We start from the raw sequence: 16672 nt of genomic DNA, 5'->3' as shown, positions 1-16672 counted from the left end.
AAATTCCTAAGAACCTCAAATGAGCTCACAGAGATTTCTAGGGCCGAAAGTACGCTTATAATACATTGTCATAAAAAAATTAGTGGGAAATAAAGAAAGAAAAAAAAAACACTCATCGATATTGAGCCCGATCCAGATGAAAGTATCCGACTTGTTTGCGAAACAAATCAACCCATTTTATGGCCGTGTTGATCCGATCCAGTCAATTGTTGGTACTTAGTAGACCCGACACTAATTTAAACCCACGACCCCGCACCCAATTCCTCTCGCTTGTCCAATTTTGGGATTGTCGTCTCCGGAAAATGCAAGCGAAACACCTCATTCACGAGCTTCTCCGGCGCTCAATGAGACACAGAGCTCATCATACCAATCCGTATCTTCACTTCGCATGTAATGCGCTATGCACTGTCACGGAATTACCCAAGTCCGATTTTCCCGAGTCACCCGACCTCCCCAGTTGGCTCAAATCCCCGGAACCACCAGTTACAGATTCAAGCTGTGATGATTTTGTGATTCCTTCACTTGCGAGTTGGGTTGAGAGTCACAATCTCCAAGATCGTAGCAAATTTGTGAGGCCTTCGCCAGTTGAACAGCCGATCAAAAGCGACGCGGACAAAATCAGTGGAATTCTGAAGAATCGGTACCCTTCACCGGAGAGTTTCGTTGAAGCTCTAGATGGGTGTGGTGTCGACGTATCAGATTCTCTGGTGGCTCAAATTCTTAAGAGATTTAGTAATGATTGGGCCCCTGCTTTTGGGGTTTTCACTTGGGCAAAAACACAAACAGGTTATGTTCATTCGTCTGAACTGTATAATGCTATGGTTGATATATTAGGGAAGTGCAAGAAGTTTAATCTTATGTGGGAGTTGGTCAAAGAAATGGATGGATTCAAAGGGTATGTTACATTGGTCACAATGACTCAGGTTATGAGAAGACTTGCAAGGGCTGGGAGGTATGAGGAGGCAATAGAAGCATTTAAAGGACTGGAGCAATTCGGAGTTGAGAAAGACATTAACGCATTAAATGTTTTACTTGATGCCTTGGTCAAAGAAAATAGTGTTGAGCATGCTTATGAGGTGTTTCTTGAGTTCAAGGATTTGACACCATTGAATTTGCGAACTTTCAATATTTTGATACATGGCTGGTGCAAGGCTAGGAAGTTTGATGATGCTCAAAAGATGATGAATGAGATGGAGAGGCATGGCTTTCGTCCCAATGCAGTTACTTACACTTCTTTTGTGGAATCATATAGTCGGGAAAAGGATTTTCGCAAGGTTGATGCTATTATGGATGAAATGGGCGAAAAGGGTTGCAAGCCTAGTGTAGTGACTTACACTATTGTCATGCATGCCCTAGGGAAGGCAGGGCAGATCAATGAAGCACTGAATGTTTATGAGCAGATGAAAAAGGATTGTGTGCCAGATGCTCCATTCTACAGCTCTTTGATTTTCATTCTAAATAAGGCGGGTAGGCTTAAGGATGCTAATGAAGTGTTTGAGGACATGGAAAAGCAAGGAGTTAGCCGGGATTTATTGACATATAACAGTATGATTTCTTCTGCTTGCGCGCATTCTCAAGAGGAGAATGCTTTGAAGTTGCTTCGGAAAATGGAAAAGGATTCATGCAAACCAGATCATAAGACTTATGCACCGTTGCTGAAAATGTGCTGCAGGAAGAAGTGGATGAAGGTGCTCGACTTTCTTTTGAGCCACATGTTTAAGAATGATGTCAGTATTGATCTAGGAACCTTTACTCTGTTGATACATGAGCTGTGCAAAAGTGGGAAACTTGATAGGGCTTGCTTGTTCTTTGAGGAAGCAATTTTGAAGGGAATGATTCCTATGGATAGCACTTGCAGGATGTTGGTAGAGAAGCTCGAGCATAAGAATATGACCGTAGATAAGGAAAGGATCGAGCTATCAATGCTTCGGGCGGTAGAATGAGATAGTTGTCGGATATATTCTCACGTACCCCAACTGTTATTCTTCTCATGGTGTCATGCTAGTTAACTGACCTGCAATGGACAAACCAATCCAGTCACTCGGCAAGCTGACAACTGAAACAAGAATGAATAACTATCAGCCTATGGTATGGGGTCATCTTATGTAATGTGTTCCCTTCTGTGGACAGTTATTTTCGTTATTGTGTCTAAGGATTGCAAAGGAAAGCTTAGAAGTTCATTCCTCTCTAAACAATAAATTATCTATAGCCTGGAAAGTTGAATGGTTTCATTTGTTGTTAGCATATATAGAAAATTCTAGTTTCTAACCATAAACAACGTGTTTTTTTAGAGAAAAACATACCGTAGTAACTATGAGGTTGAGCATCTCTGATTAGGTGAATGGAGCTCCCACATTGGTTCGATGTAGGATTCCTAACATTTGTTGTGTTAACAAGTTTATATCTGATATAACAGAATACAATTTGGTAATGACTTCATTGTTGAAGCATATGCATTTGGGAGTCGATATTCAATTATTCATGTTTGGTTTCTTGCAGAGAAGAGACACACAGTCCATCCATTGAAAAGTCCAATGGGCTTACAGTAGCTTACAAAAGTTGGGCTTTATGACATCATTGGGTCACACAAAAGGCCGTTCTATTTGATGGCTTGAGAACAAGCCCAATAAGTGGGCTTGCAGAGCTTTGGGCTTGAGTCATTATTGGGCCTGCAGTGGATGACATTCAATTTGAAGGGTAACTTTAGTCATACCCCTAAGTTTACTAAAAACACTCCAATTTAGGTTGATAATCCCTTGTAAAAATCAATTGACGAGGTGTCTTTAGTAAATGTAGGGGTGTGACAAAAGTTTCCCCAATTTGAATGGTTGCGAATAATTAAATAAGCCCCATAGACACTATGCCATACTGCAGAAAGCCCAAGAAGATCGCATGAGCTTGCTTAACTTGGGCTAAGGTCGTCATTGGGCCACAATGCCGTTTAATTTGCAAATAAGCCACACCTTAGAAAGCCCATGTGAGCTTGCACGAGCCTATGTACTTGTATCCGGCTAAAGTAGAAGTCATTAATCTCTACAATAGGAATTATTGCAGTATCCTTGTTCTCGCAATTTTAATCACATACGTTCAATTTGTTTAATAAATGTGAGATCCACATAATTTTTTGAATTGAGTAAACATACTGAACATATATAATGACTTCTATTGTAGGAGTGTTCGTCCAAACTCCTAAGTGACCCCAAGATTCTTCTAGCAGACAAAAAAAGTGGCTACCAGCCTACCACACACATGTCAATGTTGGTGGGACTTGTGAGTTGTGACTTGTGACTGTGAGTGAGAGGTCATTGGTCAGTGGCTTTGCTGACCCAAACCCTTTTTTGTGCTGTGTGTTTATAGTCATCCCTCCACTTAGCATCCTCATTTACTCCACTACTATACAGTATACACTCTTTAAAGTCACTTCTTGTATACATAACGTCATGTTGGTTCAATTTAGGGTCTCTCCATAAAATTATTGCCTCCTAAATCTTCAATTTGGCCTTGAATTCACCAAAGGAGAGAGGGCAGTTTGGGAAACCAAAAAGAAACAAAGGCAGAGCCAAATCTTCTTGGCATTCTTTATGGGGGTTTTTTTTTTTACTGTTTGGTCCAAGATTGTGTTTTCATTATGATAAGGCAATCTCATTTAAAATTTATGGGTTGTGAACATTACTTTTTGTGCTGCCTCCACTTAATAGGATAAAAGAGAGACCGGTTCAGTGATGAATAAGTTTTTTTTTTGTAAGAGATGAAGAAGTTATTAACCTCTTCACTTTGTGGACCGTCAAATCTTACTCCTACGAATTGGTCTGGTTTCTTCCCCCCCACACAATGAGGGAAGAAGAGAAAATATGCATCCAAAAGATACCATTTTCCATGATGTCCTCATTGAATCCAAAGACATTTGTTTTTAGATACCATATTGAAGGCATCAAGGTTATTCAAGAACAAAAAGAGATACTATATATTGTGGGGCCAAGTCTCTTTTGCTATATCTCCAATCCAATGACCAACTATGGCCCACTGCACTTTAGTCTCATTGATACAAGTCATCAATTTTTTGTTCCTTCCTCCTAAATGCTTGAAATGATTCCCATCAAGACCCACATTTGGAATAAGCAAAAAAAAACCACAAGCAAAAAAGGGAAAGCATGTCACCAACCATTTTCATGAAAGAAGTGTTGATTTCCATGATTAGATAACCCTTGATTTGAACAATAATGCAAGTCCACTCAATGATTTGATGTCTAGAATATCACACAAAAAATTATTCTAAGTGGTCCTCTCCTATTTGTATTTGACTCCTAATCTCTTATATTGTGACCCTTAGTAATCCTCACAATGCCTGCATTCCTCCATTGGTCTAACGAAAATGATAAAAATCAAGTTATCTTAGTCGTTGAGTTGAATACACAAGATCACACATAACATGTTATGCATACAACTGAGATAACTATAATTGGGATACAACGGCTGATATTCATTTCATAACTGTTGGTCTAAAGAAGCAAACATACACAATGCACTATAGAGCCAGAATAAAAACAAGCAACAGATTTTTTTAAAAAAATAAAATAAAGACAAAATTGAAGTTTTTAGGAGACACAGTAGCAGCCCCACAACCACAACAACCCTATTAAATTAATTAACATTCTGACAAACACCCATATAAAACAAGCATTCATTTGGGTCTAAAAAAGCAAACATACACAATGCACAATAGAGCCAGAATAAAAACAAACAACATATTTTTAAAAAATAAAAAAAAGACAAAATTGAAGTTTTTAGGAGATATAGTAGCAGCCCGACAGGCCACAACTACAACAACCTTTTATTAAATTAATTAACATTTGTCAATTTAGCCATTCAAAGAAAAATTAAAATTAAAATTAAAAAAATGAAAAAGAACAGAGAGAGAAAGAAAAGAAAAGAAAAGAAACAGAGAGAAACAGAGTAGTACTACACTGACATTCCCGTCCTTTATCTTTTCCTTCTTTAAGTGCTTTTACACTTTGGATGGAAAACCAAAACCGCAAGAGAGAAGAGTACAGGCAGCAGCTACAGATCTCACACCCCCCTACGCTTTGCTGACCGTGGGACAAGCTTTGATCGCATAACAGGTTACAGGGGTCGCTTGCTGTTCTGGCTACAGAGTTCACATTTCATGACGGGGGGCATGCAGGCTTGAGATTTGCAGTAAAAAACCTAATACCCAGTAAAAGAAAAAGCCATTAACACTGATTTTATGTTTCTCCCTGCACTTTATTCTGTTCAAATTCGATACTTTGCGGTTTACTAAGAACGCGGGCGCTTAGCCTATAACCTTCGGTCTTAATCGCCGTCTCTCTCTATATACTTTTTTTTATCTGTCTCTAACAGCCGCATTGTCTTATTATACTTCAAGAATCTCTCGTCTCAATCTCACGCATTAAAGCGATTGTCTTTCTCTCTCTCTCTGTCGACTCCTTCTCCTCCTTGTGGGCTCTTACTTTCTGGGCTCTTGCTTGTTTTGTTTCACTCGGAGAAACCCATTTGTTGTTTGGTCTTTTTGATTCAGTTTTTGAGCTTCATTAGTAGACCCAGAGAGCCTGTAACAGTGAAAACTCAAATTGGGGACGGAGAATCACGTATGAGATTCTTCGAACTGAAAGTGTTTTTGGGTATCTAGGCAGAGCCTAGAAGTTTAGGGATCGCAGAAAATACGAGAAGAACTGTATGAAGTAGAGCCGAAACAATGAGAGATGGAAACTCCAAGAAAAGCAAGGTGCTTTTTTCCGTCGTGTTTCCGGAAATATAATATGTCATCAATTTTTTATATGTAGATTGGGGGTTGCAACGGCTGGTCAATTGATTCTTTGTTTTCTTTGCTTGGTGAAGCTCTCATGGTCCAAGAGAATGGTCTGGAAGTTGTTCAACATCAAGAGTAAAAATGAGGAATTTCAGGCTGATGATGTCTATGGAGGTTGGTGATTACTTTTATTTTTTTTTATTATTTGGGTGAAATTTTCCACTTTCTCAGCTCTGATTGTTTGTTGAGAAACAAATATAATATGTATGATTCAAAATTCTCACTTTTTATTTCCATCTCAATCGCTTGAGCAATTGAACAGTTGATTTTTTTCTGCCATTTCTAGTACCAAGTTTAGCCATTGCAACTGCTCTTCAGTTCCTTTGGTATTGATGGAGATATCCCATAGGTGTATTTAACTTCTTTATGCTGAAGTTCTAGGAATGGTGAATTAACCGTGCTTTTTTCCGCTTCTTTATTTCTTCAGGGGGTGAGGTAGAATATAGGACTAGCTTCTCAGAGAGGGAACCAAGCAGAATCAAAAAGAGCAAAACTGGTACAATATTATCATACCTGCATGTCTTGAAGCTTACATCTCCTAAAACTGGTATCATGACTGAATATTTTTGCCTAAATTTTGTCTCATCCGCACCGATGCAGAGAAATTTAGCAGAAATGGAGAGTCAGGCAGAAGAGGCAGAATGAATCTTGATTGCCCGAGGATCATAGAGGTGCAGAATTGCAGGTATACATGCAATGCCATTATTTTGTATTGCAGGTGTTCTTATCATGATATCTTACTTTTCTGTTATGCATAAGTATGAACTCCTCTTTTTTCGATCTGGAGCAGTATTTTTGCAGCTACGTGGAATGTGGCCGGAAGATCTCCAACAAGTAACTTGAGTCTTGAAGACTGGCTTCATGCTTCACCTCCCGCAGACATTTATGTTCTTGGGTATGATTTAGTATAATTGTATCATGTAAAAATATTTTTCTGACTTCTGTATTCGAAATTGTTACTAACGGAGGCACTTCCATTTGCAATCTCTTTCAGCTTTCAGGAGATAGTTCCTTTAAATGCTGGCAATATTCTGGGTGCAGAAGACAATGGTCCTGGTAAAAAGTGGCTGGCTCTCATTCGAAAGACATTAAACAATCTTCCTGGAACTAGTGGAAGCAGTGGATGCTATACACCATCTCCTATTCCCGAGCCAATTGCAGAAATAGATGCTGATTTTGAGGAATCTGCTAGGAGGAGGAACTCACCTTTCTTCCATCGCAGATCATTGCAAACACCCAGCAGCTGGAGAACAGACACTGACCATTCAGTTCCCCAACCACGACTTGATCGCCGATATAGTGTTTGTGATCGAGTTATATTTGGTCACAGGCCAAGCGATTATGACCAAAGTTATAGATGGGGGCAGAGGCCTAGTGATTATTCCCGGTCTAGTGATTATTCCAGGCCTAGTGATTACTCTAGGCCCAGTGATTACTCCCGGTGGGGTTCCGATGATGATAATGTACCTGTAGATTCACCAAGTACTGTATTATGCTCACCGATGTACTATGGTGGATCCACATCCACTGAAGATGGACATAGGATGCCAGGGCATTCAAGATACTGCTTGGTCACAAGTAAGCAAATGGTTGGAATATTTCTCACCATATGGGTGAAAAATGATCTGAGAGATCATGTTAAAAACATGAAAGTATCTTGTGTTGGCAGAGGATTGATGGGTTACCTTGGAAATAAGGTATTCTTCGAATTATCATGATGTTTTTGAATAGTTTTCCCATGTTTGTGCTTATATTTTCGAAATGATAAGAACAATTTATACCCACTAAAATGAGAAAGCAATATCTTCTGGGTTTTGCAGGGTTCTATTTCTGTCAGCATGCTTTTGCATCAAACAAGCTTTTGCTTTGTTTGTAGTCATTTAACCTCGGGACAGAAGGAGGGTGATGAGCTAAGAAGAAACTCTGATGTCATGGAGATTCTTAAAAAGACTAGGTTTCCAAAGGTTCATGGTGCTGGTGATGAGAAGTCCCCAGAAACAATCCTTGAGCATGAGTAAGATTATAGACTTTTGATCACATAGTAAACTTTGTACTTTTGAATAGAAGTTGATCAAGATGCTGATTTGTATATTTTGATCCAGTCGAGTTATTTGGCTTGGGGATTTGAACTATCGCATTGCTCTCTCATATCGATCTGCGAAGGCACTTGTCGAAATGCAAAACTGGAGGGCTTTGTTACAAAATGACCAGGTACAGTTACATATCTTCTCTCATATCAGTTTAATCCGTTTCCTTCAAAATGTTTGATTGAGTTCTACATCTTATTAATGCAAAACTCGCAATCTGATCTACTGATGGGACTCTTGGCAGTTAAAGAATGAGCAAAGACGCGGTCGTGTTTTTGTGGGATGGAAAGAGGGGAAGATATATTTTCCTCCAACATACAAGTACTCTACCAATTCAGACAGATACACGGGAGAGGATATGCATCCGAAGGAGAAACGCCGCACACCTGCTTGGTAAGAACACCCTCCTGCTAGGTGCTATGCTACTTAGAACGTAACCACTTGCAGTACTGATTAACTTAATGTTGCATTTAAAGGTGTGATCGGATACTGTGGCACGGGGAAGGGCTCCAGCAATTATCGTATGTCCGTGGGGAATCAAGATTCTCAGATCATAGACCAGTTTATGGCATATTTTGGGCTGAAGTTGAATCAAACCATAACAACCGATTGAAGAAAAGCACAAGTTATTCTAGTTCCAGGATTGAGGTGGAGGAGCTTCTGCCATATTCACATGGATACACTGAACTGAACTTTTTCTGAAGGATGTCACCATTCTCGCCATTCTTCGGGTAATCTCTCTTTCTTTCCATCTCGTGCATATGCGCAAAATTCATGTCTCTGATAAATTAAGTTTTTATATTACTTGGGGATGCTTAAGCAGCTTAACTCACCTCCGGATTTCTTGTTTCCATTATATAAATACTGCCAGGCTCAAAGAAAAGAGAAATAGGTTTTAGAATGTTTCTTATGAGCTAGAACCAGGCTGTAAATTGGTGCAGAAAAATTTCTATGTTTTCTGCGTATCATATCTGGTTTACACTATACATGTCAATCAATTAGGCGAAACAAACAACGGGTCATTGACTGAGATGGTGAACTTGACCATGGTAACTCTTAGCGCAAGTAGGGTTTACCAATCAGTTGTGCGGTCGACACAGCTGGGTAGGTTTCACGTTACCAAAAAAAAAAGGCGAGACACTAACTGCCTTCTTTTTTTTTTTTTTCCTGGGGTACCATCTTTTCTCATGTGGGGTTGGAAATACAGAATTTGTAAGAATGCAACTGTCTTTTATCAACGTGGTCTGCAGGCTTCGAAGCTGTAAACCGAGTAGTCTACACCCACGCAATACCTTGCAAGAAACTGAATATGCATTTTATCATCTAATCTATAGAAAACATCTGGTCCAAAACAGAATACATACTTGTTTCCCTTTTTCAATATTTTTCTTGAGAAGATCCCTTGCTTGTTCTATTCTGATGTTAATCTTGGTTCCCAATGGCAGGCGGGAATCTCTTTGAAGATTTTGTTTTTTGAAGGGCGATGGAGACATCCCATTGCCCACTAACCAGAAAAGGTTGGTCATACTTCTTTTACTTTTCTTGGTTCTGCAGTAAATAGTTTCGTGGCCTGATCTGATCTTTTTCTTTTTCAGGTGTAAATTTGTAATCTGGATCATCAACTAACTCCACACAGTCAAATCTGCTGATAAAGTTTCTAAGAGATGAGCCGACCCAATCAGGAGCTGCCAAGTGGGTTGAAGAAGATTGATTCTTTCATATTCTTTATTAGATTAGGTTTAACAGTTTTGAACTTCTGATTAATGAGAGAAGGTAAAAAAGAAGATGTCAATACAGTGATTTAGGTTCTTGCTTTTGGTTTAAAATGCAGAAAAGAAGTTATGTTCAGATATTCATTTCTGAAGTTATAGAAGAAAGGAAATATAATATTGCAGTACTACATGATGGAAATCAGAATGCACTCTCCCTCTTTCTCTGAGTTGTTTGTCGCAGGCGGAAACAATGAATAAGATTAAACCAACGTTTAATCAAGGAAAGTAGCATTAGAATCCACGAGATTTGAGAACAACTCTCAAGTTTTCAGTATATTTCTTCAAAGTTTAAAGAAAAATATCACTAGAGTCGACTACAATCTTAAAGTGATGTAAAACACGAAAAATTGTTCCTAAAACATTAAACGACCTATTTGAAGTCCTAAACAGTAGATTTTGAGAAATATGGTGGGGGCTAGTGGCAGCCAATAGTTTTGTCAACCACATCGAAATGAGTCTTCTCGTAAAATTTTGTGCAATTATGACAACGTGGCATTCCAATCCTACTAATTAGTTTTCATTGTAATTATTTGCCACTAGTCCTCCATCAGTTGTTTGTTCATGATTTTACTGTACAAGTTGGTGCTATTGATAGTCAATCTCTTTTGGCTGGCGTGAATAACGAACTCGAAAAGCAAACCAGACAGATTTCATGGAGGAAGTGTAGCTATAGTTGTTAGAGATTATTATAGAAAGTAGAGCAGGAGAGGGAGTGTGACTGATCAATAGCTTTCTGTAACTTTTCTTGGCCTCGCAGCCCAACCAGGGAAGAGGTGTTGGGCCGGGCCGTCCCTTGCCAACGGGTTTTCGACCCAGCCCGATAAATTTCATTATAATGCATGCGACGAATTTTAGCATTTATTTCTTGTGTAGATGGCTTGATATTGGCATCGTCTACCTCTTTCTTCTATGATAGTAATTCCATTAATTTCAATTTTGTTCCTGTACCTCACCAAAAATTTCCCTCTTGCAGATTCTCCCAATATGGTTGCGGGATGAAATGGTCTCCATGGGCGATGCATCTTGACAATCTCAAATTCTTCATGATAATTCAATTCCATTGTCACTTCCATGTGATACTACAACAAAAAACACTTATACCTAACTATAGTTTTTATCCGCAGTTATAAAATCGGGGACTAAGTGAGTGTGACAAGATCTTTAGTTGTAATTTTCTGACCACAGATATAGGCCATAAAAACATGTTGTAATCCAACCCGCCCCATACCCATATATGTTATCATTTATAATATGTGTATATATATATATATATATTAGAGGTGGCTCGATTGATAATGGATAAAGACCAAAAACCAATGAGAGTGGCTCGATTGATAATTGACTGAATTAGATATATGTGCGCCCAAAAATTTCAATAATGAAAATTATATTTTTCAACTATATTTGAAAAAAAAAGAAGCAAAAGACAGGAAACTTTTCCTGAAATATTATGCTCCGGAACAATTTTACCCCTACCTAATCATCAAATTACCCTTCTTCTCCTAAAGCCCTAGTCCCATAGTACTATCTTTTATCTGCCCGAATGAGCTCAGAAACAGAGGAGGGGAGGGCATGTCATGAATTCCTGCCACATCAATGCACCTCCCTCTTTTTGCAATTTGCCTATTCTTCTTCAAGTACCAACCCAAAGTTCTTACCATGATCGGCTCTTGGTATTCTAGGAACAATGCACCTACCCTGCGACTCGGTTGGGAAAACTTTAATGTCCTTTCTATTTTCTTTTAATTCTGAACTATTGAAATAGAGAATGGTAAGGGCAAACACTTTTTGGAGATTGGAGAATTAGGGTTTTTAAGCAACCTAGCCGAAAGGGGTTCTCTCCATCTCTCTTGCAAGGTTCTGGCGGCTCAGTTTTCATCAAGGTGAACCTGTTTGTCTATTATTATGAATATGTATGCATGCTATTTTGTATTTAATGGGGAGGTAATGTGGTGGGCATTGCAAGTGAGATAAAACGAGGGTTTGCGTTTATCTATTTATAGGGTTCTTGATTGGGTTTGCTATTGCAGGGATTGCTGCCAACTTTATTTATTTGGGTTCTTTTCTCGTAATTTCTGATGAGTGATTGCACAAATTTGTGGATTTTGGTTATGGTATTGTCTAAATGATTTAAGGGTTTGCTTTAATCTGCTGATAGGGTTCTTAACATGGGTATGCCATTGCTGGGATTGATGCCACATTTATTTATTTGGGTTTTCATTCTCACAGTGTTTTTGATAGTGATTGGACTATCATTAAGTTTTCGATTGCAGTATTGTTTAAATGATATAGAATCTTATTGTTGGGCTGTTAAATGAAAACAAACATGCAGTCGAAATGGTAATTTTATGGTGGATGTGTGGGAACACAAGAAACGATCTGATGAGATAGGAGATTATTAGATGCAGATTAGGAGTTGCGCCAATAGAAGATAAAACGTGTAAAAATCATGTGAGACGGTTTAGACATGTCAAACTGATTGAGGCTTGGGAAAAATTCAATTAGCAGATGCTAAAAGGAGAGGAAGACCAAATAGACACGAATGAAAGTGAGAAAAGAGGATATGAATTATATAGGAATGGGAAGTGTAGTTTTAGATTGGAAAAATATGGTGGATGAGGATTCATATGGTGGACTCCAATTCCAACTATTATCAATTCATGTCGCCGACCCCTATTTATTTGAGGTCAAGGCTTTGATGATGATAATTGTGATTTATTGCTTATTTATGTGGTTTCTGCTATCTAGGCTTTGCAATATTGATTGCACACAACAGTCTTATTCCTTTTCATGAAAATATGACCATGCTTGTGATTTTTAATTACGAAATGAAGAGAGGAAATGCCTATTTTAATCGTGTTAGGGTTTGCATACATCATGTGTTGATACTTGATATCCTACTTGGTTGTTGAACATATGGATTTCTATTTTTCCAGCTCCTGTAAAGTTATGGGAACACGGGGTGGTAAGTGGGCCGATGAAGAGTACTCTGTCATTGGAGATGAAGCTGAAGTTCCGGTCATTGACTATGAGGATGACAAATCTGTGTGTAGTTATAATCCGATTGAGGAAGGCCCAGTCATAATTTCTGTCCCATTCCCTTTTGTGGATGGAAAGCCTCAATCAATTATTGTGGGGGAAACTGCTGTGGATTCAATCACCATCACAAACTCCACTGAAGATGCCGTGGACCTTTGGACTCAAATTTATGCTTCAAATCCTGAGGATTCGTTCACACTTTCTATAATGAAACCACCATCACCGGGTTCTGATGTAAACAGTGTCCGAGGCTTTCTGGAGGCTTTTAAGTTAGAGGATAGAATGGTTCAGCAGGGAGAGACTCAAACACTATGGCTTTCTTGCAAACCAAAGGCAATTGGCTTGCACACTTCAATTGTGCATTTGGATGTGGGAAATGATAGGATAGAGCGAGTGGTCTTTCTCTTGGCTGAAGATAAAATATCCCAATCCTTGGCATCACAGAAGCCTTTTTCTTTTTCAAAAGGCAGGCGAAATAAACATTTTGTTGTTAATAACTTTGTGGGGGGTTCTCGTCCCACAAGGCCGACAGACCGAAGTTTCAAGAATCGGCTTCCACGGTATGATATTCCAATGGAAATTCGAGAAATGATAGAGAACAAGCAGATCCCTGATGTCATCTGTGGAGGTCTAACATTTGACACTTATGCTTCTTACTTTAAAAATCTACTGGTTGTGGAAGAATTACAGATGGAGGTATTTTTATTTTATGTCTTTTGTTCCTAAGGAAAACAGTAGCAATTTTGACATGATGTTTTCGTTTATATAATACTAAGTCTAGTACTTTTTTACTTCAGGAAGATATGCGAAGTCACAACATGGAGTCTGTTGCTATGAGGAAGAAGGGACCTTTTCTCACCCTTGAGGTCCCTGGGTTGGCTGAGAAAAGGCCCTCCCTTGTCCATGGGGATTTTATTTTTGCCAAGCTTGCTTCTGATGTAGATGACATTCCTCCATATCAGGTTTTCATTTACTTATGGAAAATATATACCCTTATTGTTCTCATTGCCATAATGTCCCATTATCAACCTCCATGTTTTGAAGAGTTTCAGCTGTAAAAATGCTCAACTCATGAGAACAAGTGATGCATTGTATTGGTTTCCTTAATATGTGAAATCACATCAACTCCAGTTTTTTTTTTCCCAGACATTCTTCTCTCTCTGACTTGCATTGTGGTTCTAAACAAATTCAATAATTATGAAACCTGGATCATCCAAAAATTTTGACAAAAAATGTTATTGAGTGATCTCTTTCATATTCGGCTGTTGCCCTGTCGTGATTGGTTCCAATGTGAGTAACTCATATCATCAATATAGCAAACAAATGACTTTTGATTGAGAAACAACGAAAAAATGTGATTTCCTGGTTACCTGTTCATGTTGTTAAATTTTAATTTGTTGCCTATTACTTTGTTTTTATTTTTCCTTTTCAAGAAAATTTTGGTTTTCTGCAGGGCTACATCCATCGTGTCGAGGCCGATGAAGTGTATTTGAAATTTGCTCCGGAATTTCACCAACATCATGCAGGCATCAACCTTTACAATGTACAGTTCACATATAATCGGATCAATACAAGGAGGCTTTATCAGGCTGTTGATGCGGCTCAGGGGTTAGCAACAGAATTTCTATTTCCATCTGACACATCTGAAAGGAGGCTGATTCAGGAATCTCCTCTGGTACCCATTTCTTGTACTCTTAATGAGGAGCAGATGCATTCCACTGCTATGATTCTTGGGTGCAGGGGAGCTCCACCTTATGTGATATATGGGCCTCCAGGTACAGGAAAGACTATGACACTTGTGGAAGCCATACTTCAACTCTACAAATCTCGAAAGAATTCACGTATTCTAGTATGTGCGCCTTCCAACAGCGCAGGGGACCATTTGCTGGACAAAATTCTTTCAGAAAAGGCTGTTGATCTTCGTGAAGAAGACATATTTAGGCTTAACGCCTCTTCTCGTCCATATGAGGATGTCAAGCCGGATCATATCCGATTTTGCTTCTTTGATGAGTTTGTCTTCAAATGTCCTCCACTTCGTGCTCTCACATGCTATCGAATCATTATATCTACTTACATGAGTGCATCTCTTCTTCATGCGGAAGGTGTTGAAAGAGGCCACTTCTCTCATATTTTCTTAGACGAGGCTGGCCAAGCTTCAGAACCAGAAAGCATGATCTCTATCGGCAACTTCTGCCGAAGGAAGACAGTTGTTGTTCTTGCTGGAGACCCCATGCAGTTAGGCCCAGTAGTATTTTCCAGACATGCAGAGACATATGGATTGGGAAAGTCTTACTTGGAGAGGCTGTTTGAGTGTGAACCTTATAGCAGCGAAGATGAAAATTACATAACAAAACTGGTCCGAAATTACCGATCTCACCCAACAATTTTGGATCTCCCTTCGAAGCTGTTCTATCAAGGGCATTTGATGGCATGCAAAGATGATACAAGTTCATTCATGACTTCGGTGAACTTTCTGCCAAACAAGGAGTTCCCTGTTCTTTTCTTTGGCATCCAAGGCTGTGATGAAAGGGAGGGAAATAATCCATCATGGTTTAATCGATTTGAAGCAAGCAAGGTAGTGGAAATTATCAAGAAGCTGACCATGAGCAGTGATGTAAGTGAGGACAGTATTGGGGTCATTACACCTTATCGGCAGCAAGTACTTAAACTGAAGAAAGCCCTTGACAATTTGGATATGCCTGGTATCAAGGTTGGAAGTGTTGAACAATTTCAAGGACAAGAAAGGGAAGTTATTATTATATCTACTGTTCGTTCCACAATAAAACACAATGAGTTTGACAAAACCCACTGCTTGGGATTTTTGAGCAATTCAAGAAGGTTCAATGTGGCTATTACCCGTGCCATATCGCTGCTTGTTATTATTGGGAATCCACACATAATCTGCAAGGTATGACCTCTTCTGTGGCTCACTCAAGATTAAGTCAGTTGAACATCAAAAGAATAAAATAAACAACTGAATATAATAAAACTTGGAAAATTAACTTAAAGAGACATTGACTGCTGCATTATTCTGAGTGGTTATCTGTGTGCTGCGAGTTTTATCGGAGAGTGTTGCTTTAAGAAAAGCAGAGTGGCATTGGAAGATATATAGCTAACCAAAATGGATGTAACTAAGTTTTATTGAGTTGAATATTATGTTTGAAAGAAAGAATTTCAGGTGCATAAACAAGATAATTTTGGAGCGGAGATGAAATTTGGTATCTGGGGATCTTGGCATCATCTATTACTGTATTTAGAAGAAAGCCAAGGACTCAGCTGTTTAGGTTTACCCCTCTAATGTTCCAATTTTTGGAAACTGCAGGACCAATACTGGAATCAGCTTCTTTGGTATTGTACCGACAACAACTCTTACGAAGGTTGTAAGCTCCCCGAAAGAGAGGAGTATGGCGGCAGTGATTACGTGGAAGACAGTTCCTTGAACTACTACGAAGGGGGAAAAACTCAGCCCGCTGAAGAAGCTGAATGGGGCCAAGATTCCTATGAGATCCCCAAGCCTGTTACAGATGAATGGGGCCAAGAGTTCTCTGAGATCCCCAAGCCTGTTACAGATGAAGCTGAATGGTCTGACGGGTGGAAGTAGAATCTGCTCCACATCTGTTTTGCAGAGCAATATTCTTGTCTTTCCTTCTGCTTCTCTCTTTTCTTTGGTTCAATTTCCTGAGAATTAGACAGTGGTTCTATTGAGGGCTGATTTGATTGGTGAAACAGGATCAATGTAGTCAAACCTTTTAGGGTTGGAGTCATAACTGTTTCCGGCATGAGGTGCAAAAGTTGTGTGTACCATTAAATCATATCAATATTCTATGATGTAAATTGCTTATATATGTATGCTTGCAATTGGAAAGGTAGAATGAAAAGAGTGTATGAAGTACACTATCTGGAAGGTGGAAAAAAGCATTCTGAAC

The 16672-nt window shown here is 39.0% G+C and overlaps 3 protein-coding genes across 3 annotated transcripts; all 3 read left to right on the top strand.

Annotated features, from left to right (window-relative positions):
- The first annotated feature begins 164 nt into the window (after window positions 1-164).
- Window positions 165-2231, top strand: LOC120013326 (pentatricopeptide repeat-containing protein At3g22670, mitochondrial-like). Its single transcript, XM_038865100.1, has one exon. The coding sequence runs from the start codon at window positions 180-182 to the stop codon at window positions 1941-1943; it is 1764 nt and encodes a 587-aa protein (XP_038721028.1). The 5' UTR covers window positions 165-179; the 3' UTR covers window positions 1944-2231.
- Window positions 2232-4989: 2758 nt separating this feature from the next.
- Window positions 4990-9813, top strand: LOC120013327 (type IV inositol polyphosphate 5-phosphatase 7-like). Its single transcript, XM_038865101.1, has 12 exons — window positions 4990-5764; window positions 5878-5962; window positions 6276-6344; window positions 6449-6533; window positions 6639-6743; window positions 6843-7545; window positions 7669-7862; window positions 7951-8059; window positions 8180-8328; window positions 8412-8666; window positions 9381-9452; window positions 9531-9813. Exons 1-10 carry the CDS (start codon window positions 5735-5737, stop codon window positions 8635-8637), a joined length of 1755 nt encoding a protein of 584 aa, XP_038721029.1. The 5' UTR covers window positions 4990-5734; the 3' UTR covers window positions 8638-8666; window positions 9381-9452; window positions 9531-9813.
- Window positions 9814-11196: 1383 nt separating this feature from the next.
- On the top strand, window positions 11197-16643 carry LOC120013310 (probable RNA helicase SDE3). The gene is made up of 5 exons (XM_038865075.1): window positions 11197-11590; window positions 12644-13442; window positions 13544-13708; window positions 14200-15654; window positions 16069-16643. Exons 2-5 carry the CDS (start codon window positions 12657-12659, stop codon window positions 16345-16347), a joined length of 2685 nt encoding a protein of 894 aa, XP_038721003.1. The 5' UTR covers window positions 11197-11590; window positions 12644-12656; the 3' UTR covers window positions 16348-16643.
- The last annotated feature ends 29 nt before the right edge of the window (window positions 16644-16672 follow it).

Source organism: Tripterygium wilfordii, chromosome 13, assembly GCF_013401445.1.
Source record: "Tripterygium wilfordii isolate XIE 37 chromosome 13, ASM1340144v1, whole genome shotgun sequence".
NCBI lineage: Eukaryota > Viridiplantae > Streptophyta > Magnoliopsida > Celastrales > Celastraceae > Tripterygium > Tripterygium wilfordii.
The sequence above is the reverse complement of the archived record's forward strand: the minus strand, read 5'-3'. Positions and strand labels throughout refer to the sequence as shown.

Bases quoted from the DNA above. Each gene is read 5' to 3' on its own strand.
- LOC120013326 (XM_038865100.1), top strand. From the start codon at position 180: ATGGCCGTGTTGATCCGATCCAGTCAATTGTTGGTACTTAGTAGACCC.
- LOC120013327 (XM_038865101.1), top strand. From the start codon at position 5,735: ATGAGAGATGGAAACTCCAAGAAAAGCAAG. The intron at 6,534-6,638 runs GTATACATGCAA...GATCTGGAGCAG, and splicing joins ATAGAGGTGCAGAATTGCAG to TATTTTTGCAGCTACGTGGA. The intron at 7,546-7,668 runs GTATTCTTCGAA...TGGGTTTTGCAG, and splicing joins TGGGTTACCTTGGAAATAAG to GGTTCTATTTCTGTCAGCAT.
- LOC120013310 (XM_038865075.1), top strand. From the start codon at position 12,657: ATGGGAACACGGGGTGGTAAGTGGGCCGATGAAGAGTACTCTGTCATT. The intron at 13,443-13,543 runs GTATTTTTATTT...TTTTTACTTCAG, and splicing joins TGGAAGAATTACAGATGGAG to GAAGATATGCGAAGTCACAA. The intron at 15,655-16,068 runs GTATGACCTCTT...TGGAAACTGCAG, and splicing joins ATCCACACATAATCTGCAAG to GACCAATACTGGAATCAGCT.